This window comes from Hirundo rustica, chromosome 1, assembly GCF_015227805.2.
Source record: "Hirundo rustica isolate bHirRus1 chromosome 1, bHirRus1.pri.v3, whole genome shotgun sequence".
Classification (NCBI taxonomy): Eukaryota; Metazoa; Chordata; class Aves; order Passeriformes; family Hirundinidae; genus Hirundo; species Hirundo rustica.
The window spans coordinates 100,266,091-100,291,338 of NC_053450.1; the positions used below are offsets into that span (position 1 = coordinate 100,266,091).

At 46.0% G+C, this 25,248-nt stretch overlaps 1 protein-coding gene across 4 annotated transcripts in view; it reads left to right on the forward strand.

Annotated features, from left to right (window-relative positions):
• Nucleotides 1–25,248, forward strand: part of ITGA9 (integrin subunit alpha 9) — a 287,285-nt gene that overhangs the window by 228,394 nt on the left and 33,643 nt on the right. For all 4 annotated transcript variants that reach the window (XM_040055828.2, XM_040055806.1, XM_040055835.2 and 1 more), the window contains exons 24-26: nucleotides 3,277–3,402; nucleotides 4,025–4,144; nucleotides 5,827–5,928. In XM_040055828.2, the coding sequence (XP_039911762.1) occupies nucleotides 3,277–3,402; nucleotides 4,025–4,144; nucleotides 5,827–5,928 (348 nt within the window). The remainder of the gene's footprint in view (nucleotides 1–3,276; nucleotides 3,403–4,024; nucleotides 4,145–5,826; nucleotides 5,929–25,248) is intronic.

The window sequence follows — 25,248 nt, forward strand, 5'->3', positions numbered from 1 at the left end:
AAGAGGAAAAGGTACATCTTTCAAAGACAAATATCACTTGTCTGAAAAATAACATTTAAAATCTAGATAGATCTTTGGGGTTTGCTTCTTTTTTCACAAAACTTAACACAGATACAAGCTGTGTCATGCTGAATCACACTCAGAGTATGCAGTAATTTTGGTGGTTTTTCTCACTCTTTCAATGATTTATGAATTGAATAAGGTACAAGTTTTCAGTTTTCCATCCTGTCAGAGGATGTGAGGAGGTCAGCAGCAGGATGTGTAAGAATGTCAATTGGTGGTTTGTGAGAAAATCTCCCTCTCTCACTCCTACAGGCATTAAGGATGGTAGCAGGAAGAATTTGCTGATACTTTGCTATCATAGTTTTTATTAAATTTTGGTAATTTTTTTCAATAAATATTCATGAGTTGCAAAAAGTGAGAAGGTTTTTCTTGAGCAAGTTTATCTTGACTGAAGCTCATTTTATCAGAGTTTGGTACTCTTCAAGTCTTACATGCCTCAGTTATCTACTTTCTTGTTCAAATGAATAAGCTAATGACACAAAGGGGGTTTTGTACTATTTCTGCTAAAGGTAAAAGAACAGATTTAGTGCCTAGGCTTCTGAATTTACAGAAAGATTTGCTTGTTAGTCCCGATATAAACAGGGATGGACCTGAGTTGGCCAAAACATCAAAAAAGATAGTGCAAAGGGTAACACTATTGTCTTAGTTTAACACCGTTTGCAGGGTAGGATTGAAACATTAAATTTGAATAATTAGGGATTTTAGGAAAGTTAAGATAATAGTTGCTGAATTAGCTGAAGTAGATAGGTAAGCTTTGTTCGCAGTTAACAGAAGCCGGACCTTAGATAAACTATCCCGGATTTAGTAACTCACTGCTTGTCAGCTTTATGTTTATGTAGCTGTACTTGTAATGAAAAACAAAATGCCGTAAATAAGATATAAGATAGCTGCAGACATCCTGCTTAAAGAACCCGTTCCACACAGGAAACTATAAGTTCTACCAAAGATTCATTTATCACGAATGCATTGAAAAGGTAGAAAGGTCAGGAACGACAAAGACTCATCTTACTTCCTCATTTTTGGTGACTCCTCCCCAGAATAGACCCCCAACCCATTTTAAGAAACAAACTATGCATGCTTAATAGCTTTTTTCCCAAATATCATACAAAGTGGGGAATGGGGGGTGACAGGGTATGAATATGTATTTGTATTTTGGGTATTCAATACTTTTGTAAATAAAAGGCTTTGTAATTAGGGAATTTTTTCCCTTTGCGTATTAGGGAACTATCCCGCGTGCTGCCCAGCCGTAATAAACATATACTTTCTAACTTTAAACTGTTAGAGAGTTTTTGTCCATCACATTTGGGTATCGATACTAGATCAATACCCATTTTTCTCTAATAAGTCAGGGTCTCCAAAATAAGTTGTTTCCCCTTAGTTTTAACTTCTCCCCTTTCCAATAATGAGAGACTAATACGAAGAGATATGTGTGAAAAAAACCCAAACCTGTTAACTTAATGAAATCTGCAATAATCAAGAAATACAAGGGCCCAGGCACAAATGCAGAGGAGATGCTCCTAATTGTTCCGGGGAACACAGAGAAAATGGTGGAGAATGCCCTCCCTGGACCACGCAGCCGAGAGAGAGAATGAAGCAAACAACATGGCAACACAGCAACACAGCAAACAAGCCTCTGTTGTTGCAAAACTCCCTCCCCCTCTTCCCCCCACCCCCCCCGCCTTGCCAAATGAATAACTGTAATAAACTCGATAAGCCAAATTCAGTGAATTCAAATTTAGAATTTTATTGTGCGACTCAAACACAGTCTCCGGTAGCTACAATTAAAAGGGACAGCGTCGAATCCCGGGATTTCGGCACTGGGTGAACACGGTAACCGGCTCTGCTAGCCTGTTACCCCCTCCATTCACAATCTGGGTCCCCATACTGCGGATTTTTATACAGTCTCTCGCTGAGAGCCGACTGAGACCGTGAGACTGGTGCTTCGAGGTAGCTTCATTAGATATTCATGTCCATGTCCGGGGTCTGTTGAATAGTCGAACAATGTCCTGATTGCTGCGTCCGGAGAAGTTTTGGAAATGGTAACATCGGGCTGGAACAGATAAGATAGTGATCTGATACAATCAGGAGATCGTCAGGGCCCATATCTCCCTTTTCCGTTCCTTTATGCTGTCTTTGCAACGATTCCCGGCACAGATTCCCCCTGCCCTACCGTGCAGCTTTCGTCTCAGTTAACCCTGTATGCACCTTTTAGTTTATTGATCTTAAACCTAATTTAAAGTAGATTAATGCTGTATGATACATTATTACATTCTGCCGCGATTAAATTACATATTTTATTGCTTAACGCGAATTAACTTTAGGACATATATCACAATAACCAACGGGTAACAGGGACAAAACAAAATCTGGAAAAACCATTTTTGTCCAAAAGCAATCAATGCTGCCATGCTGCCCGCTTCACGCCGCCCACCAGGGGCTGTCCCTGGCGCGGCATGGCTGCTGGAGCAACAGGAACTCGTGGAGCGGCTCTGACCTCCATTGTGGTGGCTGCGGGTAGCAGCGGGCAAGCCCTTTCCCTCCCTGGCAAATGGCCTACGGCAGCTGCTGAAGGGATTTTGAAATGTTTGAGAGCCCAGAAAGAACAGAAGGGAGAGCTCCATGTTTCTGTCCCCTGTTTTTAAAGGCACAAAACACTCCTCCCCTTTTTTCTACTGGAGTAAAACACTGAGGTTCTGCTTCTGACACCAAGTCTTAAGGAGACAATAAACAAACTTATGCGGGTTGATGTAGAGAAAGATTTTGGGTCAGCCCTAATGCTAAACTCTGCCTACTGCCTCTGTAACTAGGACAACTACTGATTTAAAATGCCATGTCATAACATATTTTGCTGAGGTTTTTCTCCTCTATCTCTAACTCCAGACATGTAGAACAGACACCTACATGTGAGATAGCTTATACACATTCGTATCCTGTCCAGTCAAAGCATTTCCAGTGCATGATTCATCTGGCTTACTTAAGATACTTTCTTTAGGGTTATTTGACTCCCAGGGTGGTTATTTTTCTCTTTTGACTATTAAGGGGAGTCCAGACATTTAGCTCAGATTTTTGTGTGTTTTTACAGAGAGGCTAATTCAACCTTCTTGTATAATTTAGCTCAGATTTTTGTGTGTTTTTACAGAGAGGCTAATTCAACCTTCTTGTATAATTTCATTAATTTGGAATAATAATTGTGATTTATCATTGTGCATGCAGGTTGGTCAGGACAAAGGAAGCTGTTCTTTCCATAAAAACCAGAGCCCATGTGTTGCTCCTCAAGAGAATGAAAATATTTTCCACACAATATTTGCTTTTTTCACGAAGTCTGGCAGAAAAGTATTGGTAAGAAACATACCTACTTATGGCACCACTTGAACATATTTTACAAATATTTTACAAAATATTTTACAGAATATTTTACAAAACATTTTGCATGGTTTCGCATGAAGATCTGAAGCAGATAGTTCATTATGGAGCATATGTAACAATACTGATGATGTGCTGAGGGGACATTTAGTTGCTGTAATTGTCTGATTTTTAAAAGTAAATAGGAAGTTTCAGGAAGTTCTGTAGAAAGGAATTTAGCTGACATGGCAGCACACTTGGTTACCAGAGCCTTTGCTCCCATGTTCTGTCAAAGGCACATGAGGGCAGTGAGTCACTGCACTGTACTTGGTGCCTGACCCACACAAAGGGCTGATTTGCAGCTGTGATCCTGTTCCTTCCAGTCCTGAATGCTTGCCTGACTCAACAGCTCTGTTGAGGAAATTTTACCTGGCTTGGCTTTCATGCAGGCATCTGTATCCAGCTATCTTAAGGTCTTGAAGGTTGCTATTTCAAGGCAGGAGTGCTGTATTATAGCAGTTTACTATATAACTTAGTTTTCTGGTGTGTTTGTTGTCACACAATTTATCACTGAATTTTTACCTCCTTTGCTTAACAACTTTTTCTATATTTCCTGTAGGACTGTGAGAGACGAGACATATCTTGTTTAATTGTACATTGCAACTTAAGCTCACTACCTAAAGCAGAGTCCCTTGATATAAATATCTACATGCTGCTGAATACCGAGATACTCAAAAAGGTATGCGGTCTCCTTGTAAGTTGTCTTCAATGCCAATTGAAGTGTGCTTATGTGAACCAATGAACTCAAAACTTGCATTTCTTCATCTCTTTACTAGTGTGTAAAAAATAAATATGGTAGCAAAAAAAATGGATAGACTTATTAACATGGAGGTGTTATGGAGGTGTTAATCCTAGTTCTTACCTGTTAAGAGATAAATAAATTTAATTCAGAAATTTATACATTGAAAGAATGACAAATGAGACCCCTAATTGTGTGCATGGTGTTAAGGCTAGGGATTTCTGAAAAATGAATTGATTTCTGAAAGTTTCCGTTCTAAAAAATATAAGTGAGTGTAAACTGTGACCAGCTATGTATTACCTTTCTGTGTAAAGAGAGAGGTGGTAGTATTTTGTCATTTTTACTTCAAATTATTATTATTCAAAGAAGATGCATCATGGCCACATTAATGCTGACCTTAACATTTATGACAAGAAACAAATGGTTGCATGTTAGTTTCTTCCTTCCCTGAAGCCACTGAATGAGAAGCAAATATTTTAATTTTTTTGCGACTTACTGCATTTTGCCCTATTCTCCTTTACTTACAAAAATGCTGACTCTAATTCTGGCAAGATGCTGTAAGTTTATGAGGGAACAAGATAATTGGAGGAGAAAGCTGATAACATGAGTCTATCGAAATAAACCTGTCTTTGATAGTTGTCAGATTAAAAGCATCAGAGAGAGCCCTTATTAGAAAACAGTTGCTAAAGTAATTAATAGCTGTGAGCTTTTCCAGTTGAAACCAATAAGTCTGTTAATGTTTGTCAGTATTTGAAAACAGGAAGTACAGGTGCAGCCAGAAGTTTCAGGTATTTGTTACACATAGAAATGCTGAAATATGTAAGCAAGTAACTGAATGCATGCAAAATATGCTTCTGGGAAATTCAGACTTGTGAATAGCCAGGATTCATCCCATCTGGTGGGTCCCTTCTAAGGAAACTTTTAGCAACGCTCCTTTAAAAGACATACAGTATTTACACATGTTTGAGTATCACCAATGCATGCCATTTTCTACTTATTACATACCCTTCCCAAGGCAAACCACTTACAAGTGACTAATCTGTAAGTTGAAATGGCATCTTACTGAAATATGCCTGTTAAAATGCTCCAGGCATTTTATTGGAGAAATGTGTATTAATGAGAAGAATTGTACAGTGAATAATTAAGATATTTGCCATGCACAGATTCAAATAAAAAAGGTCTCCACCTGGGATATATTGTGGTTTATTCCAGTTTCTGTATATAATTTTTCTGTTCCCTTGAAAAATAAATTGGAACATTATTCATGGTTAATATTGAGCCTGCCTGTGTCATTGGAAATGTTCTGTCTTACTTTCATGGTAAATGTGGGAAACATTAACAAACCAAATACAAAGTATGTGTTTAAAGTCTAACACCTGATTTTTTTATAATCTGAAATAATGTGCTCAGGTATATCTGTTTGTTATGAGCATAAAGTATATTTTTTCAAAGCAGAGTTGTAACCAGGCTGGTACTTAACTGCCAACCTAGCCTTCACTAAGTGTTGTCTGGGTGTATTTGTTACACTGGGAAATGTTTGATGGTTTGTTAGACTTTTTTGGCAGGGGGTTGGTGCTTTTGTTGTTGTTGTTAAGTCCAGTTCTTCATTTTTTACTTCTCAGGACAGTTCATCGGTCATCCAGTTTGTCACAAGGGCAAGGCTGCAGGTGGACCATGACCTCAGAGTTGTGGAGGTGCCCAATGGGAGCCCAGAAGAAAAATCAGTGAGTACACAAATCTGAAGAGAAATGTTTCCTTATCCCAGTGGGCTGAAAATCCTTGAGAACTCTATAGGAACTGGAATTTGTGCCTGGGCTAGCCCACAAGAGTGCCCAGACTTTGTCTGACTAGACTAACAGTACTGTGAACTGTGTTTTTGTGGTTTGGCTCTCTGTGATAACCATGTCAATAGAGTGAATGATGTTATGTCGAACCAGAGTGATCTGTGTTATACTAGCTAAAATACCCTTGAGGTATTAAAGCAAAAATTAGGTTTAGCTTCCTGATTTAGGGTTACTATTTGCTTTAATCTAATTCAAATTTCCCTTGAAAACCTAGAAGAGACTTGAGACCTCAGCAATGTATTTTTTTCACATATACTGGAATGAAATATTTAGAAGTATTAATGGTATTTTGGGAGCTGTGAAAATGCAAAAGGGTGTCTAAACTTTCAGAAATTCATTTAACTTTCTTTTCTTGTATTGAGCCAGTAAAAATTAAGCATGAGCTGATAACACATTTTGTGTTGATCTTCCTCTTCCTCCTGAGTCCTCTGCTCCTGCTGTGTCTCCTACCTTTTTGGTGCCATTGGTCTTCCTGTCTTGTTATTCAAAGGTCTGGCAGTTCACTGCTCAGTGTCCGTTCACTTGGCTGGCACCACACAATTCACAGCCTCTTGTCTTGGGCTCCTACAAAGGGCTCAATCTGCATTTAGATTAGCATCTCAATCTGCAGCTTGCAAACCCAGCTACTTGCACCAGATGTATCCCTCAACAGTCATGGTTGTGACTAGTCTTGAATTTCTATTTCATTAGACCTGTCAGAAAAAGGAATTCTTTTATATGTCAGGAACTTGGTTTTTTCCTTTCTGTTTTATTTTCTTTGTCAGGTTTCTGTACCATTCTATACAACAGGCTTGGAACTTAAATTGAAAAACATAGTTAGCCATTGCTGGGAATGTGCCTTATAGGTGGTCTGCAGTCCTGAGTGTTAATATATTGCTTGGCCTCTCCTTAGTTCTGCAGCTTGCAGAGGACACACCTTGCAATTGTATGGCAAAGTTTCATTAATGACTGAAGTAACATCTGACTGTTATACCCATGCCCCAAATGAAGCCAGTATCTCTATGACAAATACTTTGAACTGTAGAAGGTTTTAGAATACCTTAGCATGATAGGCACACTGTAAAATGTGTTGGATTGCTATTTTTTAATGTTCAAAATTTAGAAATGCTTTTTTTAGGAATGCAAGCTCTGCTGTATTTCATTGTTATCTAGTGCTTAAAGAACAAAGAAAAAAAAATTAAGCAAAAATAGAAATTGTCCTTTTCCTATTCTCAGAAAGCCTTTTGTCAAGCCTTGAGTTGTATTATGAAGCACACTGTGTGTGCTGGGAAGCTGTCTTAGTCTTCAAACAACCTTGCTTCCAGTTCCCGGGAAGCCCTAGCTGTAAAAGAGCATGCTTGATATGTTGTAGCCATGTAACATTAATCTGTACTTTCAAGTCTTTTCTCATATGAGTGCCATTTCCTCTCTGCTTTATGGTATTTCCATATGCCAGCTTCATCAGTGCTGTATGTTTTGCACAGGGTCATGTTCAGGCAAAAAAATAAGATATGTCTTGGCTCAAGGTATTAATTTTTCTGTGTTCTCTTCTTGTGGAGTGCAGAAGGGAAGAGTAGCTGTTGCAAGCCACAATTTAGTTGGAAATAGAGACTTGACAAAGAAAATGTCTTCATTCAAACTCCTCTCTTCCTTTTTAAGGCTCATCCTGTACTCTTCATTGACCAGAGACTGCTGTACTGTATCCATTTGGATAGCAGCTCCTTCTGTACGGTTGTTCATGGACTTCCTATGAGACTGTTTATTGACAGTGCTCCCTAAGGTTGTTTAGACACTTTAACATGCTAAGGTTGAAAACGCCTTTTTGCTTTCCATGTATAAATGTGGGCTCATTATCACGTTTAAATGGTTCTTTAGGACCAGGTTCCATTGCCACTTTTACATTCAATTGTCACTTTTACATTATAGTGTACAGTATCAGAGTGCAGTAAAGAAGGTAAATGGAGACAAAAGACAAATGGGAAAGGAAGGTTGATATTTTTTATGATAGTATAAGAAATACCAGTGGACCACCCATATAAACACCAACTCTGTCAGAAACTTCTGCAGACAATTTGTAAGGGAGATGTATGTGAGTATCTGTAACTTGGGTAGCAGGCTGTCTTTGAAATAAACCTTTTTTTTTTTTTTTTTTTTAATTACACATTTGTGCAATTCTCAGAAATCATTTATCTGGATTTGGATACGATTTTATGTGATTTGTAATTATTTATTTTTGGTTCTGGTTACAATAGGCTGTTTGAGCTCTTTCATTAGACAAATCACATGAAGAAGGTGATCAGAATTTCGGTCTGGCTCTTTGATAACAGTGGTATTAACATACATATATATTGTCTGAAACAGTCATATTTTCAGGAGGCATACTTTATTTTCTTCATCATATGAGTTTCCATGAAGGTTTGACTCTCTTCTCGATCTGCAAACAAAATGAACAGTAAGCTCCAAGAGAACAAGTAGTCAAATACCATATCAAGGAGTTGACATGTTCTGCTCACTGCTTGTGTGCAGGAAGAGGAGGAGTGTAAGGAGCCAAAGAATTGCCTTTGGGAGTGTGGAAGGAAGAATTAATTGGATTTTACTACAACAAAACTATCCAAATGCCTCTGAGTCTTCCTTTATTGAAAGTGGGGGAATGCCAAGCTGACTGCATGAAAGGGCAACCCCAGATAAAATGTATGCAAGTCCTGCAACGAAGTGATCTGTAGAGCTTCAGGCTACTGTCTGGTGCTAACCACTAAGCACAGGTATGCTCCATCAGGCCTTTGAACCTTTCCTGCCTTCTGGATAGAGTTCACTGTTCTTTTATTTCCAGCTCAGTCACTCCAGTTTTAATGTATATCCCAGCTGACTGAAAATGTTACTCTACCTCTTACCTATCCTTGCCCAAAATTGTTACTGTCTCTTTAAGACTCCCGCAGGCTGAAACCAGAACGCGGCGGTGGTGCTCAGGGCTTTAAAAGTTGGGACACCCAGGCATATATCTCTCTCCCTGTTTGCCTCGCTGCTTGGCCTTTTCATGCCTCTACTTGCAACAGTAGCAAGGAGAGAATCTGCATTTTGCAATCAGAAACTGTTTCAGAGTGAATTTTGCAACACCTGTAGACAGCACTACGCCAGAGCAGGTCCGGTGCCGGGACAGGGCTCAGTGCAAGAAAGGTCTGTTCTTTCCTTCCCTCCTCTTCCATCGGAGTAGGGACCCAAGGCAGCAACACCAAAACTAACAGAGTCCAGCAGGTGTCAGGAGGTAGCAGCAAGCGCAGCACTATCTCACACACACTGGCCATTCCTATCTGCCACTAGAACTGCTTTGTTAAGTTCCAACCTTCGTGGGAGGGTTTGCTGCCATTATCCCTTTGTCTTTAGAACCACACTCTTGAGCTGTGGAGACCAGCATCTTAGGATGGGTCACTCTGCGAATTCAAGTTTCCCTTTTGGGGGGGGGAGCGGGCGGGAGGTGTGTCCTTGAGATTTAGCAATTTTGTATCTAGTGATTGTTTACTGTTATTTTTTTGCTGTTGCTATTTTGCTTGCTAGTAAACCGGTATTTTTCCACTTATATCTACTTGTTTCAGTTTCTCCTTATTGAAAGGGATTGGTTAAAACTAAGAGGGAGAAATCATTGTAGAGTGTTCCTGTTAAATTGTCTTAAACCAAGACAATGCAACACAGGCAAGGGGTTGTCCTCCATGAATTTTTTCTGCTCAGAAATTAGGTATGCAATAATAAAACAATATATTTTGCAGAAAAACAATAGCAAAAACACTTTCAAAAAGTAAGTTTATGGTTGTGAGGACTTGGAAGATGTCTTTATATGCACATCTCTATGCAAAGAGGTTTCAATGTATACTCATGAACTTAAGCTTTAGCTGTCTGCCTGCAGCATGAAGAACTCCTGACTTTGGCCTGTTCTCCATGTCTGTGGTGAAAGGAGCAGCCTGTGGTACTGGACAGTATTCATGATTGTGAGAAGCGATACTCACTTTTAAAATTTCAAAGGTTTATTAAACCTTAACAAAATACAACAAAAGACTGAATAAAGAGAAAGAACAGCACTGGGAGCGTGGAACTAAACCCCGACATGCTCACTCACAAAATGTCTGCTCCACCTTTTATACTCCTGGTGTTGCATCAGGTAACCCTAACCCTTCGCAAAGTCAGTCAATCAACTCTTCTTCTCTGTCCATTGGTGGAGACTACTTTCTTGCAACTTGATTGGAGATTAGATGTTGCCATGCTGTGCCTCCTAGTAGCAAGCCAGCCCTCTCTTCAAATGCCCCAATTACCAAGGCCATCTCATGACAACAATACAAGGGGGAGGGGAAGTGAACTATGATGAGAACACATCACAGTAACTTAACTCTACATCAATAAAACTCCTCTTAACATGCGCATAATATTCACCCCTTAATTGTGAGGGCCAACCATCACATTACCTATCTATAACAAACCCTCCTTTTCCTTTAAGTCATTTTGCTCAAGTAATTAATTCAATTTTCATGATCCACTCCTACTTCCTTTGAGTCAAAATTTAATTTTGGATGAGTCATAATAGCATCTGTTGGTGTGGGTGAGGACAGTAGGAACAGGAAAAAAAACCCTCAGGTTTTAAGCACAGTGATTGGTGGGATTAGTTGGAGCAGACAAAAGGGAATCACAGAGGTTTGATATAGCTTTTTACCCCCATCTACCGTGCCCATGGGGTTGCTACCCATAGCAGGTGTATCTCGGTGGCAAGTACAGAAGCCAGCTCAATCCTGCCCTCTAGTCCCTGTTGTATTCCATTTGTCAGTTGTACCCATATTGGATTTTGGAGGGAAAAGACAATTGAGGAACGATAGAGGTCCAGTATAGCTTCCTTGTCTCCACCTTACCATGCCTACAGGGTTGCTGCCTGCAGCAGAGCTATATAATCTTCTCGGTGGTGAACACAGAGGCCAACCCAGTCTTGCCCTCTAGTTCTTGTTTTATTCCACTTGTCCTAAGTGTACCACTCCAGCACCTTTCACTGTTCCCTGTGTACTTCCCCTCAACAGATACTTGCAATCCCCATCCATTAAAACAGGACAATTACATCAATAACCAATGTGATTCAAATTCCTCACCCGAAGTGTTATTTAAAACAGTTCTCAAGCTGGCTGGTGGAAGCTGGATTCTACTTTTCTGACGTCTTGGTGCTTCTCTGGTTATCTCTCGATCTCTGCTTAAGAATCAATCTTGTCTCACCCAGTCTGGATGTTGTAGTCTATTCTTTAGGTTCTTCCATCGGGTCTTTCATTCTCTTGACAAGTCCATCCCTGCTCTGCAGTTCGCACAGCTGATTCAGTGGAGAGCAACACCTGAAAGGGACTTTCCCACTGATGGGTTAGAGGCTTATATCTCCATGACTTGATCATTACCCAATTTCCAGGATTAACATGAATTCTGAAATCCAGGGTAGTAGTTTGAGGAATCACTCCTTTATGCCTTAGCTCTTCTAAGGTCTGTGCTATAGACAAAAGCATATTTTCTGGCATTGACTTCTGTCGCGGTGCTGTTCCTCGCGCTGATGAGCGCGGCCACGGGCTAGCTCAGTCTCGTGCACCGTGGCAACGTGTGAGGTCGGGGTGGCAAGCCGGGCGAGCCACCTCCTCCCTGTGGGGTCTTGGTTCCCCTCTCAGCGACGGTCAGCAGATGGCAAATGCAACCCACGGCAGCTAATCAAAAGGCGGACTCCTCTGGGCTCAGTTAAACAGGATTTTATTCAGGGGGAGAGGCAGCACGGGGCTCAGCACTCTCTGACCCACCACCCAGAAGAGACGCCGGGGGCAGGCGTGCACGAGCTTTTAAAGTGGGGTGGAAACAGGGGTGGCGACAACCGGTCAGCCAGTCACAGGGATCAGGGGGTTAACCGGGGGTGTGAACCATGGGACTGGGGACCAATCACAAAATGAGGGGAGGGGGTCTCCCGGGCCCCAGCCTATCACTCGGCACCCCTCCTGGAGGATTCTAGAAGCCAGGGAAGGGTCTCTGAGTGGCAGGCAGGCGACCACGAAGGGGGGGGGGGGGGGATTGACAGCGACAGGTGCAGGGAAGGGATGAATGACAGAAAACGTCGGGTTTTACAATAGACAAAACAACCGATGCAGAAGGGAAAACCAATGCAGAACACAGAGGTGTACAGTGAACTAAACCATTATAAAAATAACTTAAAAATCTTACAAAAATAACTTAATAACTTAATAAAAACAATTCTCACACCACCACATCTCCCCCTTTTTTGTTTTTTCATGAGGAGTGGGACTGGAACGGAGGAGGGAGGTGCTGTGTTGGGTACCCCAGTCTATGCTCTTCTTCATCCGGATTTCTTTCTTCGTCTTCTGGGGTCCCCTCCAGCACCTCTTCCAACTCCAGTCCTTCCTCCTGATGGTCCTCTTCTGATGGCATGGTGACATGGTTAACTGTGGGGGAGTGTGAGGTGGCAGAAACCAAATTATACAACATCTTTTTTAGTACACCGAACGCAAGGATAACAAGTAATAAAACAAACAAACACAGCAACCCAGTTTTATCATAGATGAAGCCCAACCGGAGATTCCCCAATTAGAAGACAGTCCGCCCAGCCAGTCCTTGGTCTCCCTTTGGATGTTGGTCACTTGTCGGATGGCGGTGTAGTTGTTCGGTTGGTGGACCAGCCATCCGACGACTGGGAGACTCAGGCTGAGCGTTGCCAAGGCTTCGATGGCTAGGTGGAACCTCCTCGGAGCGGGGAATCCGGCTCGGGTTGCTGTTATGAAAAACTGAAAGACACTAAACAAATACGTTACTTAAATTTGACAACAGCAGGGAAAGGGATGGCTCCGCCCAGAGCTGATGTTCAGCTCTCCTCGTTTGATCTTTTCCTTTTCCGCCTCCACGCTGCCATGGTGACTTGCGGACTACCGGTTTTGCCAGATCCTGGGCTTTTGGGAACATAGGGCCTCACCCACTTAGCTGGAATCCATTTTGGCCCCGTGGGGGTGGACACGCAGGCGTACCCACGTCCCCACGTGACCAGATCGTGTGGCCCTTCTGTCCCTCCAGACCCAGGATCTCTGACCATGACCTGTGGTCGTTCTTTGACCCCAAACAGCGAGCTCGCGCCGAAGTGCCGGACGATGGGCGGATTGAGACCTTCATAAGAACAATTCAGGAAGTCAATGGTAAACAAAGCTCTGGCCAGCCTGACTGATGGTGACTCTGTCTTGAGGACCCTCTGCTGCTGATGCAGCACACGCTTGATGGTCCCATGGGTCCTCTCAACCATGGCTTGGCCTGTGGGGGAGTGGGGTATTGCCGGTCTTGTGCTTCACCCCCCATTGCTGCAGGAAGCTACGAAGCTCCCTGGATTTATACGCCGGGCCGTTAACGGTTTTCAGTCCTCTCAGAATGCCCATGAAGGAGAAGGCATGGATGAGGTGTTTTATGGCATCCCCGGCCTTCTCCCCTGTGTGGGCAGAGGCGAACACGGCTCCAGAAAAGGTATCCACGGATACATGAATATACTTTTGTCGTCCGAATTGTGGGAAATGTGTGACATCTGTTTGCCACACCTCACAGCTCCGCAGCCCTCGGGGATTAACCCCTGCATGTAAAGTTGGAACAGCCTGCTGGGAGCATGATGGACACGCGGCCACGATCGCTCTGGCCTGTTCCCGCGTAAGGTGGAAATGGCGAACAAGGCCAGGCGCGTTTTGGTGGAAAAGCTGGTGGCTGAGTTTCGCCTGCATAAAGATGTTTGGCAGGGGGGCCATCTCAGCGGGGGCAGCAAGGGCATCAGCCTTCCTGTTCCCCTCTGCGATGAACCCTGGCAAATCGGTGTGTGATCTCGTATGCATCACAAAATAGGGTTGCTCTCGGTGGGAGACCAATCTAACTAATTTCGAGAGCAAGTCATAAAGCGCTATGTTGGACACCTCCTGTAAAATCGCCTGATCTGCTCTGGATACCATCCCCGCCACATAGGCGGAGTCTGTGACCAGATTAAAGGGTTCGGGAAACCGCTCAAATGCCCTAACGACAGCGGCCAACTCAGCGACTTGAGGTGATCCTTCCACCTCGGCAATATCAGCCTCCCACTGCCGAGTTTGAGGGTCCTTCCAAGTCAGAACTGACTTGTGGGACCTTCCGGACGCGTCTGTAAAAACAGTTAGAGCCTTGAGGGGCCTCCTACTGCGAACCTCTTTGAGTGATAATATAAATTTAGTTTCTGAATTAAAAATTTTGTGGGCAGGCCGATGAATCGAAATTTGCCCAGTGAAGGAGTCCAGAGCGAATTGGAGTGCTTCATTCTCCTGAAGCAAATGCTCCAACATAGCTTTTGAAATTTGGCCCGATCTCAAGCCAATTGGGATGTGAATACATTCGAAGTCACAACCGGCCAACTCTCTGATCCGGAACCTTGCCTTCCGGATCAGCTCAGCAACCAACTCCTGTGGCCGGGTCATCCTCTTGGACCGATGATGACTCAGGAAGACCCACTCTATGATTGAGAGTGGATCATTCCCTTCACGGTCCTTCTTTGGGATGCTCTTCCATTGGAAGATCATCCCATGGAGGTGTGGCAACTTTCCCATTATTATGAATTTGAAAGGAAGCTCTGGGTCAATTCTGTGAGCTTGCCTTTTGGACATAGCGTCCTGCACCTTTTCCAAAGCCTTTTCTGCCTCAGGGGTAAGCGCCCTAGGAGAACTCAGCTCCTCTCCCCCTTTCAATAAATTAAAAAGGGGGGCTAGGTCATTGGTGGTGAGACCTAGCCAGGGCCTTACCCAATTCAAACTCCCACACAGCTGATGGACATCTGCAAGGGAACTTACTTTTGTTCGAATTGCCAATTTTTGGGGAACAATGGTCCGCCTTCCGATTTCAAGCCCGAGGTACTTCCAGGGCGGCATCCGCTGAACCTTTTCTTCCTGTAGCTCAAACCCTGCAGCAACCAGTGCATCGACTGTCAGACCAAGCACATGGGAAAGCATGTCATCATTCGGGGCGCACACCAGGACATCATCCATGTAGTGGTAGATGATGGCCTGTCCCGCGGCTGCGCGGACAGGGGACAGCAAGGAGGCCACATACCACTGGCAGATAACAGGTGAGTTCTTCATCCCTTGCGGGAGAACTCGCCAGTGATAGCGTCTCCTCGGGGCTTCCCGGTTGATGGTGGGAACCGAGAAAGCAAAACGTGGGGCATCGTCAGGGTGCAGAGGAATTTGAAAGAAGCAATCTTTTATATCTATTACAGCCAATTGCCAATTTTGGGGGAGCATAGTCGGGGAAGGCATCCCAGGTTGGAGAGACCCCATGTCTTCGATAACATTATTAATTTGGCGGAGGTCCTGAAGAAGCCGCCACTTGTCCTTCCCCGGCTTTTGAATCACAAAAACTGGGGAATTCCAAGGGCTGTCGGTTTCTAGAATGTGGCCCTTGGCCAACTGCTCCTTCAAGAGCTCCTCGAGCGCTTTTAATTTTGGTTTTGAAAGCGGCCATTGCTCCACCCAAACTGGTTCGTTCATCAGCCAATTAAGTTTCTTGGTGGGACACTCGTCAATGGACGCTACGGAAATCTCCACTGAGGGGTCGGGTATGTCAATTTTGACCCCCCATTGCGACATGAGATCTCTGCCAAGCAGAGGCTCCTTATAATCTAAAACAAAAGGACGGATGTTAGCCAATTGTCCTTTTGGCCCCTTAATTTGCACTATGCTCCTGGATTGTCTCGCCAATTGCAACCCTCTGACACCTTGAACGTGTCCAGCCACGTCCTGCAGAGCCCAATGTGACGGCCGGTCCTGGGCTGGCACAACAGTCACATCTGCCCCGGTGTCTAAAAGACCAGTGATGTTAATTGTTTCCCCGCCCACCCTGAACTCACAGTCTGCCTGGGGCCTTTCTTCAGTGATGGCTTGCACAGGGCAAGCCACCGGGGTGTTGTTCGGTCCCCGGGTAGGGATGATTTGTGCAATCACCTGTCCCTTAGGAATAAATGTGGGTGGATGGGTGCAGCGCAGCCAGAGGATGAGATTTCCGGGGTCGTTGACGAGAACCCCTGGAAGAATCTCGACCTCTTGCGGGGTGTACTTACAGTCCCCGATGATGACAAGCTCCTTTCCTTGGACTGGCCAGGCTCCTTGTTCTTTGATGTTTATGGAAAGGTAGGTCCAATCCGCCGTCCTCAGATGGAGCGCTTCGGTGAGCTGCAACCGATAAGGTTCATGCCTTGATGATGTTACTAAAATTGGCTTTGAAAGGTCATGGTCAGTACTGTATGTCAAGTTCGGTGTGTCACGTCCAGTATTATTGTCTGTCTCAGTGAAAGGCAGCGTATCATTGGCGCTAGATGTTTCTTCCCCCTCCCCCGCTGCTCGGTCCGCCCTATTTCTATCTTCGCGCCAGGTGGACCTGCACTCCCCCCTTAGTTTAACTGTCGGGAGCTATCTCCCGACCCTCCCCTGTTCCCACTCCCCCCGCCTTCCCCCCTTTTCTTTTTCAAAGCTTCAACGGCATCCCGCAGTGGGCAGGTGTTCGCCCAGTGCCCGGGCTCCCGGCAGATTAGACACCGGTTCTTCTGGGGCGCATACGGTCCGCGTGTCGGTCCTTGGGTGCCAGACACTGCTGAAACTCTCGGTGTTATTGATTTCCCTTCCCGGTCGTTTCCCTGCATGTAGGGGACCTTTAGCTGACACACCCTGAGCATATCTGGAAGGGTCGGAGGGGGGTCCAGAGGGAGACTCAAAATTGCACTCCGGCACACGTTATTTGCATTTGCAAACACCATCTCCCTCAAGATCCCATCCCTTACCGCCACTTCCGTTACTTGCACCTCGATTGCTCGGGTGAGCCGCTCGACGAACTTGGTGAAACTTTCCTTGGCCCCCTGCATGATCTTGTAATAGGGTACGACCGGGCCGTCTGGCACCATTCCAAAAAATGCGGAGACCGCATGCTCCCTGGCAATCTGGAGGGCTTTGATGGGGATATCTGAGGTTTGGTCCGATGGGTCGGCCCATCTCCCCTCACCCATAAGGTGTTCTAAAGTGAGGGAGTTCCCGTTGTCGTCCACCGCAGTCTCCGGGTCTCGGAGGAGACTGGGCAAGGCCTCCCTGAGTTGCTGCCTCCATGCCGCTACCCACAGTTTGAACTCTGTTGAGTCAAGCAGGCAGGAGAACAGCTGCTTCAGGTCCGCAGGAATAACGACAGCAGCATCGAGATCTGAACAGAGCAAACCCCTGAAATAGGGGCTGTCCCGCCCATAATCTCGATGGGCCTTGCACAGATCCCGGATGGTGGACTGGGGGAACGGGTGATGGATCGCTCGGACCCGCTGCCCTCCTCGGGAGCCCTTATAAACGACTGGGGATACCGAAGGAACAGGGGAAGGCTGATGCATCCCTGCAGGCTCAGGCCCTGGCCCTGCCCCCTCCGGGCCCAGACCGTGGGAACCGGAAGGGGGAGCGTGGGAACCAGCAGGGGGAGCGTGGGAACCGGAAGCCCAGGAGGCAGGTCTTCCGGCAGGGGGCGTGGTTTGGGAACCTGATGATGTAAAGTGGGTGTTCCCATGAGGGGAGTAACTGGGAGGAGCCGAGGGTGGAGTTTTCGGTGCGGGAGGAGGCATGGGCAGAGCCCTTTTATGAAGGGGAGGAGTATAGGAAAGGAAGGGGTGTCGGGGTCGGGTTACCGGAGCCGCGGGAGAAATGCCTCATGCTTTCATGGTCAGCAGATCTCACTTTATTAAGGTTGCATTACATTTTTATACTTTTCATAATTAGCTCATACATATTGCAAAAGCCAAGCTCATCATTGGACATAACTAATTAACGCAAGCATTACTTAGCATCGACCTCAATAATTGCAAAACAGTTAAAGTCAGTACATCATATCTTTAGTTTCCCCATATTTGACTAATTTCACATCCGGCTTACATCCTGTTCTTCACATAAGCCTTCCTTCAAGGATAGCATATCCTTGAGGCCTAAATTCTTACTAGTTTAATCATGTCATGTCCCTTTTCTGCGAGCCACTGCTCTGATAAGCTCTCAACACTTCCCCCGTTTTCTTTTATGGCAAACATCGACATTTTTACATTCTCTACCATTGACATCATCATGCGTTGTATACATTGGAAAATGCATGGTCCTAAAAGTAAACAAGCATTTAAAGCTGGAAGAAGTCCAAACTGCACGTCCTCTCCAGAGTTAATCACGAACTGAGTCCCAGTCAGTCCCGGCAGGCTGTCAGCCTGTATCAGCAGTGGTTGGAGCGTCTTTCTTAAGCGATGAAGCCCCCTCCCTTCGGGGCTGTTCATTTATTGCGGCTCGCATCCATCTAGCAGGAATCCAGGCGGGACCTGTTGGGGACGAAACACAAACATATCCTCGGCCCCAGTAAAGCACTTGTGCGGGGCCCTGCCATGTTCCTGTTTTTGGGTCCCTATACTGGACAAAAATAGGTGGTGTGGGAGGGGAGGCTGTCTGGAAGTGGGTAATAACAGGAGGGACTGTCCTATCTCCAAAAAGACACAAATGGTTTAACACAAATAAGCATCCCAATAACTTCTCTTTTGGCTCTATAATGTCTGAGAATTTGAGCAAATAGCGTTTCAAGGTCCCGTTAGCCCTCTCTACTACGGCCTGTCCCGTGGATACATGCGGGATTCCCCGTGTGTGCTTAATATTCCAAAACTGCATGTATTGTTGTATGCGCTGGCTACAGTATGCCGACCCATTATCTGTTTTAATGTTCTGAGGTACACCCATTACTGCAATACAGCTGTTAAGGTGCTTTTCAACATGTTTGGCTTGTTCCCCTGTTTGTGCTGTAGCCCACAAATAGTGACTAAATGTATCGATGGTGACATGCACATACTTAAGCCTCCCAAAAGCAGGAACATGCGTGACATCCATTTGCCATAGTTCATTTGGAGACAATCCTTTCGGATTTACCCCTAATCCTAATCCCACCCCTCCGTTATGATGGCTGCACACAGAACATGTTCTAACAATTGCCCTAGCTTCATTAACTGAAATATTGAATTCTCGTGCTAGCCCTTTTGCATTCTGATGAAAAATATTATGGCTCTCTTTGGCTTGTAAATAAGTCTATAACGGGAAGAGTAATGGCTCCTGAGGAGCCAAGGCATCCGGTACCGCGTGGCTCCTTGGATCGTGGCAAAATGTTCGCAGTCAATTGTGGCAGAGGTACAAATTGAGCAATCCTCTGACCCTTTAGAATTTTCATTGGTGGATGAGGAGTACTGGCAATAACAAAAATTTCTCCTTCGGAGTCAGCGTCTACAACTCCTGGTTCAATAAACAGGCCTAGCACCGATCCCGATGAGCGACCTAAAATAAGTCCTCCTGTAGGCTGTCCATTAACAATAATGGGGCCAAAAACTCCGGTAGAAATGACATGCGGGCTGTTGTTAAACAAGGTAACGGTTACTGCTGCTGCCAGGTCCAATCCGAGGCTGCCGGAGGTTGCTGGCACGAGCTGGTTGTCGGCAGAGCAGCTGGAGCTACTTGTGTCTTGGCGCGGCCCAACTTCGCGCTGGTTTTGCAGTTTCCCTATCCGGACCGGGCACAGGCAACGCTGTTATGGGTGTTAGAGCGGCATTTCTCGCACCAGATACCAGTAGCGCTGCACTCTCGACGGATATGCCCCAATTTTCCGCAGCGAAAACATTTCATTCTTCCTCCTGTATTAGAGCGCTGATGTGCCGTTGCCGCTTGGAGGGGTGCGAGGGCAGCTAAAACCTGAGTATGTGCTGAGGCGGTTTGCTCCCTAAAAGCCTGCGCTTGTTGCTGCAGTCCCTCCCCTATTTTCTGAAGAGCTTCTACCATAAAAACTTGAGTGCCTGAAGGCATGGATTCAGCTTTGTCTAACAAATCCTGCACATTCCAATGACCTGGGGCTGCAGCTATAAGGGAACGGGTATTAGCATTCCCATTTTGTAAAATACATTGCTTAACTAAAGCATCCTGCATATGATCAGCAATACCTGCCTTGCTTAATGCTTCAATTATTTTATCAACAAAAGATCCTAGGGGTTCATCTCTACCTTGTTTGATTCCCATATATATGGGGGTACTGCCTGGAGCTCTGATTTTGCCCATCGCTCTTCTTGCTACTGCCATAGCCTCTCTTAACTTCTCCTGTCCTAAAGCTACCTGTGCCTCGATTCGATGAAATGGTCCTTGCCCCATAAGTTCATTCATTGTAAGTCCTGTCAAGGGATCACCCTGAGGTCGCGGCAAGGCAGCACTCACGGCTGCCTCTTCTCGCCAGCGAGCCTCAAATAGTAGCCGCTGATGTGGCGTATAAATAAGTTTAGAGATCCCTCTAATGTCCGATGGCAAAAGGAGGTTGGCATTAAACAAAAACTCTAACATTTGTTTAGCAGGCTCACTCGTGACTCCGTAGCTGGCTACAGTAGCTCTAAGCTGAGAAAGCAGCTTCCAGTCAAGATTTACAAGCTCAGCTCTTTGGCCCCCTTGCGGATTAGGTTGAAAAATAACAGGAAAAGCGCAAGTATCAATCTGTTCCTGGGCAGCCGCCGCAAGCTCAGGGTTTTCCCTCTGCCACCCCTGTTGCGCCAGAGCCGCCCATGTCTCCCTCCTGCCCTGTGCCATAGCCTCCGCGAGGTCCGAAAGGGCTCCGGGGAACGGCTCCGTGGCGGGGGGGTCAGGAGGCGTGGGAGACGGGGGGTCGGCATTAGAGGGCAATGGCGGGGCCGTCGGCGGCGGCTGCGGTGGGGGCAAGTCAACAAAGGTCACCCCCGGGGGATTAGGATCAGAAGGGTGACCATAATAAATCTTATTTTTCCCCTGTGCTTCCTTAGCAGCTACAACTGCCTGCTTCTCAGCCTCACATTTAAGCAGTTCATTCTGTACAATCTTCCAAAACTTGCTCATTTTCTTAGCAGATTTATCATCATCTAAAACTAATTCCCACAACTTGTCCCCATATTTACGCCATTCTGCTAATTCATGCACAGCATGAGGGTTAGCAAAGAACCCATAAGAGGCAGCATGCCTCAGGAGAGAAGGAAGATCCTTATCTAAATCAAGATCCTTCACACCCCGCCTTTTTAAAAGGGGAGCGAAGAGATCATACGCTGCTTGCCTGTCCATGCTTACCGGTACCGTCGCAACCCTCCAGGCGTCGGCAGCGCGTGTCAGCAGGGCACACCTTTATGTTCACCCCGGGTGAAAATCTCACCGTCGCAGAGGACCTGAGCCCAACGCAGCTCTGAAGAGGGAGGGGGAGAAGCCTGTTCGGGCGCCAGATGTCGGGGTCGGGTTACCGGAGCCGCGGGAGAAATGCCTCATGCTTTCATGGTCAGCAGATCTCACTTTATTAAGGTTGCATTACATTTTTATACTTTTCATAATTAGCTCATACATATTGCAAAAGCCAAGCTCATCATTGGACATAACTAATTAACGCAAGCATTACTTAGCATCGACCTCAATAATTGCAAAACAGTTAAAGTCAGTACATCATATCTTTAGTTTCCCCATATTTGACTAATTTCACATCCGGCTTACATCCTGTTCTTCACATAAGCCTTCCTTCAAGGATAGCATATCCTTGAGGCCTAAATTCTTACTAGTTTAATCATGTCATGTCCCTTTTCTGCGAGCCACTGCTCTGATAAGCTCTCAACAAAGGGGTTGGAAGAGTTTGGGGCGGGAAGAAAAGGATTTAGAGAAGAGGAAGAGGGGGATGGGGACAACCGTGCCATGCGGTCTCCTCCATCTTGGGGATAAGGGGTAGGGGAGCCATTTTGTGGTTGGGGAGTCTCAGCTAGACTAAATCTAACACGAGGTTTATTAACTGGGTAAGATGGGGAAGGGTGGAATTCTTGAGCAGCCCGGCCAGGGCTGCCCAAGAAGCCCCCAGCAGTCTGGCTAGGACTGCCCAGGCGGGGGGGTCGAGAATTCCTGGGGGAGCCTGAGCCAGCAGGTTGGGGTCCTGCTGCTCCCTTCAGAATTCCCTTCTGGGGACAAGGGGAAGGGGAACGGGGACAGGGAGAACAGGGGGAGGTTTGCCTAAAACTGGGCTTTTTCTGCACTCCCTTGGTGGTAGTTGAAGCAGCTGCTGAGAGCTGCACAGCCAGATTAAAGAATTTTGTGGCTTGCTTGTCCCCTTGGAGCACCAGATCATGGATTTTGTTTTGTACAACCGTCCAAATCTTGGGGTGGTACACCTGCTCCGGGGACACACGAGGAAAGTGCAGGAAAAGCCACCTCAGAAACCCCTTGAGCTCGCCCCTCGAAACCTTTAACTGGGCATGCTCCACAACCGACTTAAAACTATAATACACACCTTTTTGGGCAGCGGAGAGTTTTGCGCCCATCTCTCTGAAACCGAAACCAAAATCAGGGGCTCGGGGATACCTAACAAATCCCCCTTGCCTGCTGCCCACCCGATGACACCCAGACAAAAGCAAACTTAACAGAAAACGAACGCGGAGGTCACTCCCCTAAAACCGGGCAAAACCTGAAACCCAAACCCGGGGGGTCCGCACCGAAAAATAAAATCGCAGTGTCTAAAACCCCTGTGGACACTTCCACCCAAAAGACAACTGCCCGAAACTTAAAGTTTACAAAACGAAAAAGAACAAAAGAGCACCCCGAGGAGAGTAATCCGCAGGGGGATGAGGCTAACCACCACCCCCCCGAGCTGCGCAGCCTGGGATCCCCCCCACTCCTGGAGGATCCCTCCCGAAATTAGGGTCTCCACACCGGGAGCACCCTCCGAAAGTAAGCCCCCTCACGAAGAAGGCTTACCCCCTCCTGGGATGCGATGAAGCCTGGGGTCTCAAGATTAGCTGCCTGAAGAGGACCTGCTGGGCGCTTCAGGCTGTCCTCTTCGTCCCTTGGGAGCGTGATCTTATGAAGCCGCTCGACCAAGGGTAGCGGGGCGTCCAGGGACTTTTCTTCCGGCTCTTGCAGCCTCAGTCCGTGCCGTGGGGTCCGCCTCGTGGCCCCGCAGTGGGCGCCAAACCGCTGTCGCGGTGCTGTTCCTCGCGCTGATGAGCGCGGCCACGGGCTAGCTCAGTCTCGTGCACCGCGGCAACGTGTGAGGTCAGGGTGGCAAGCCGGGCGAGCCACCTCCTCCCTGCGGGGTCTTGGTTCCCCTCTCAGCGACGGCCAGCAGATGGCAAATGCAACCCACGGCAGCTAATCAAAAGGCGGACTCCTCTGGGCTCAGTTAAACAGGATTTTATTCAGGGGGAGAGGCAGCACGGGGCTCAGCACTCTCTGACCCACCACCCAGAAGAGACGCCGGGGGCAGGTGTGCACAAGCTTTTAAAGTGGGGTGGAAACAGGGGTGGCGACAACCGGTCAGCCAGTCACAGGGATCGGGGGGTTAACCGGGGGTGTGAACCATGGGACTGGGGACCAATCACAAAATGAGGGGAGGGGGTCTCCCGGGCCCCAGCCTATCACTCGGCACCCCTCCTGGAGGATTCTAGAAGCCAGGGAAGGGTCTCTGAGTGGCAGGCAGGTGACCACGAGGAGGTGGGGGGGGGGATTGACAGCGACAGGTGCAGGGAAGGGATGAATGACAGAAAACGTCGGGTTTTACAATAGACAAAACAACCGATGCAGAAGGGAAAACCAATGCAGAACACAGAGGTGTACAGTGAACTAAACCATTATAAAAATAACTTAAAAATCTTACAAAAATAACTTAATAACTTAATAAAAACAATTCTCACACCACCACAGACTTCCCCTTCCTCATAGGTGGCAACTCTCTGGGGCAAGGTCAAAAAGGACAGTCCAAATATCATTTCATCGGGTAAGGCTCCTAGATCTGACCAGGGTTGGGTTCTAGTTCTTAACAGAGCTAAAGGGAGGCATTTTATCCATGATGTTTGGGTTTCAATCATCAGCTTAACCATAGTTCTTTTAAGAGTTTGATTCATCCTTCCAACATGATCAGAACTCTGCGGATGCCATGGAGTGTGTCTCATTTTACCCCCAGGGCTTGAACAACTTGCTGTAATATCTCAGATGTGAAATGAGTTCCTTGGTCTGAATCAATCCTATTCACCATCCCATATCATGATTGACATGGGAATGATTGATTCCAGAAGGGTTTTACTAATAATACTAGCATAGGCTTTAACAGTGGGAACCACCTCTACCAAATGGCTTAAGTGTTCTACTATCACTAGCAAAAATTTCCACCATTGTACCTGGGGAAGCTCCGTAAAGTCTACCTGGATATTCTGAAAGGGTCATAAGGCTAGTTCTTGCCATCCTCTGGGTGTTTTCCTCATTACTTTCCTATTCACTTGTTGACATATCACACACTGTTCAGTTTCTTGCTTAGCTATTCCAAAAATTCCTCTGCAGCCCCAGTCCCTTAGGAGCTGATTGTTCAGCGCTTGTATACCCCGATGTGTCATACCATTCTAGCATCTTCCTGGCAAGTGGTTTATTTGTCTCCCATCCGGTAACCTCTATTTCCCCTCATTATCTTTCTTTGCTCCTATTCTAAGGAGTTCTCTCTCTTTCATCTCACAAAATACAGAGACTTCCTGCATTTCTCACATAGGGTTTAACACCATTGTCAATTTTTCCATCCCTGACTGTCTTGGTTTTGAAAGACAGTTGTCTGCCAGGGGAAACTAGAGCCTCCCTTGGAATGGAGAATGTAAACCCCCTTCCCTCCAATTATTATAATTTTGCAATTAGGAACTTTCAGGCAAAGATATGGGAAATAGGAGTAACAGTTCTTTACTAGGAATATTAAAAATAAAAAGGAAAAGACAAATGTAGTTGTACAAAAAATACAAGCAAGGAAGCGAACAAGGATCCTGGAAAAACCTTGACAGAGTCAGGGATATGACCTGGCATCCTGTTGGTCAGGGTGTTGGAAGCAGTCCAAAGAAGTCCTCCCAGAGTAACAGATGTGGTTCTGTGGAGTAGAGATGGTCCTGTAGAAAATCCAGTAGTGGTGAGATGGGTCCAGTCTTCCTCTGGGAATCCAGTGGAAAAACAGGATACCTTGTGTCCTTCAGTCCCAGTTTTCATCTAGCTGGGAACGGCTGGCTCCGCCCCCACTGTGTGGAGCATCTCACAATGGGATGATGGAATGTGTCATGTCATTGGTGGGCCCTATGGCCCATTAACAGAAAATGTCCCCCTGGAGGATGGAGGGGTGGTGAAAGAGATG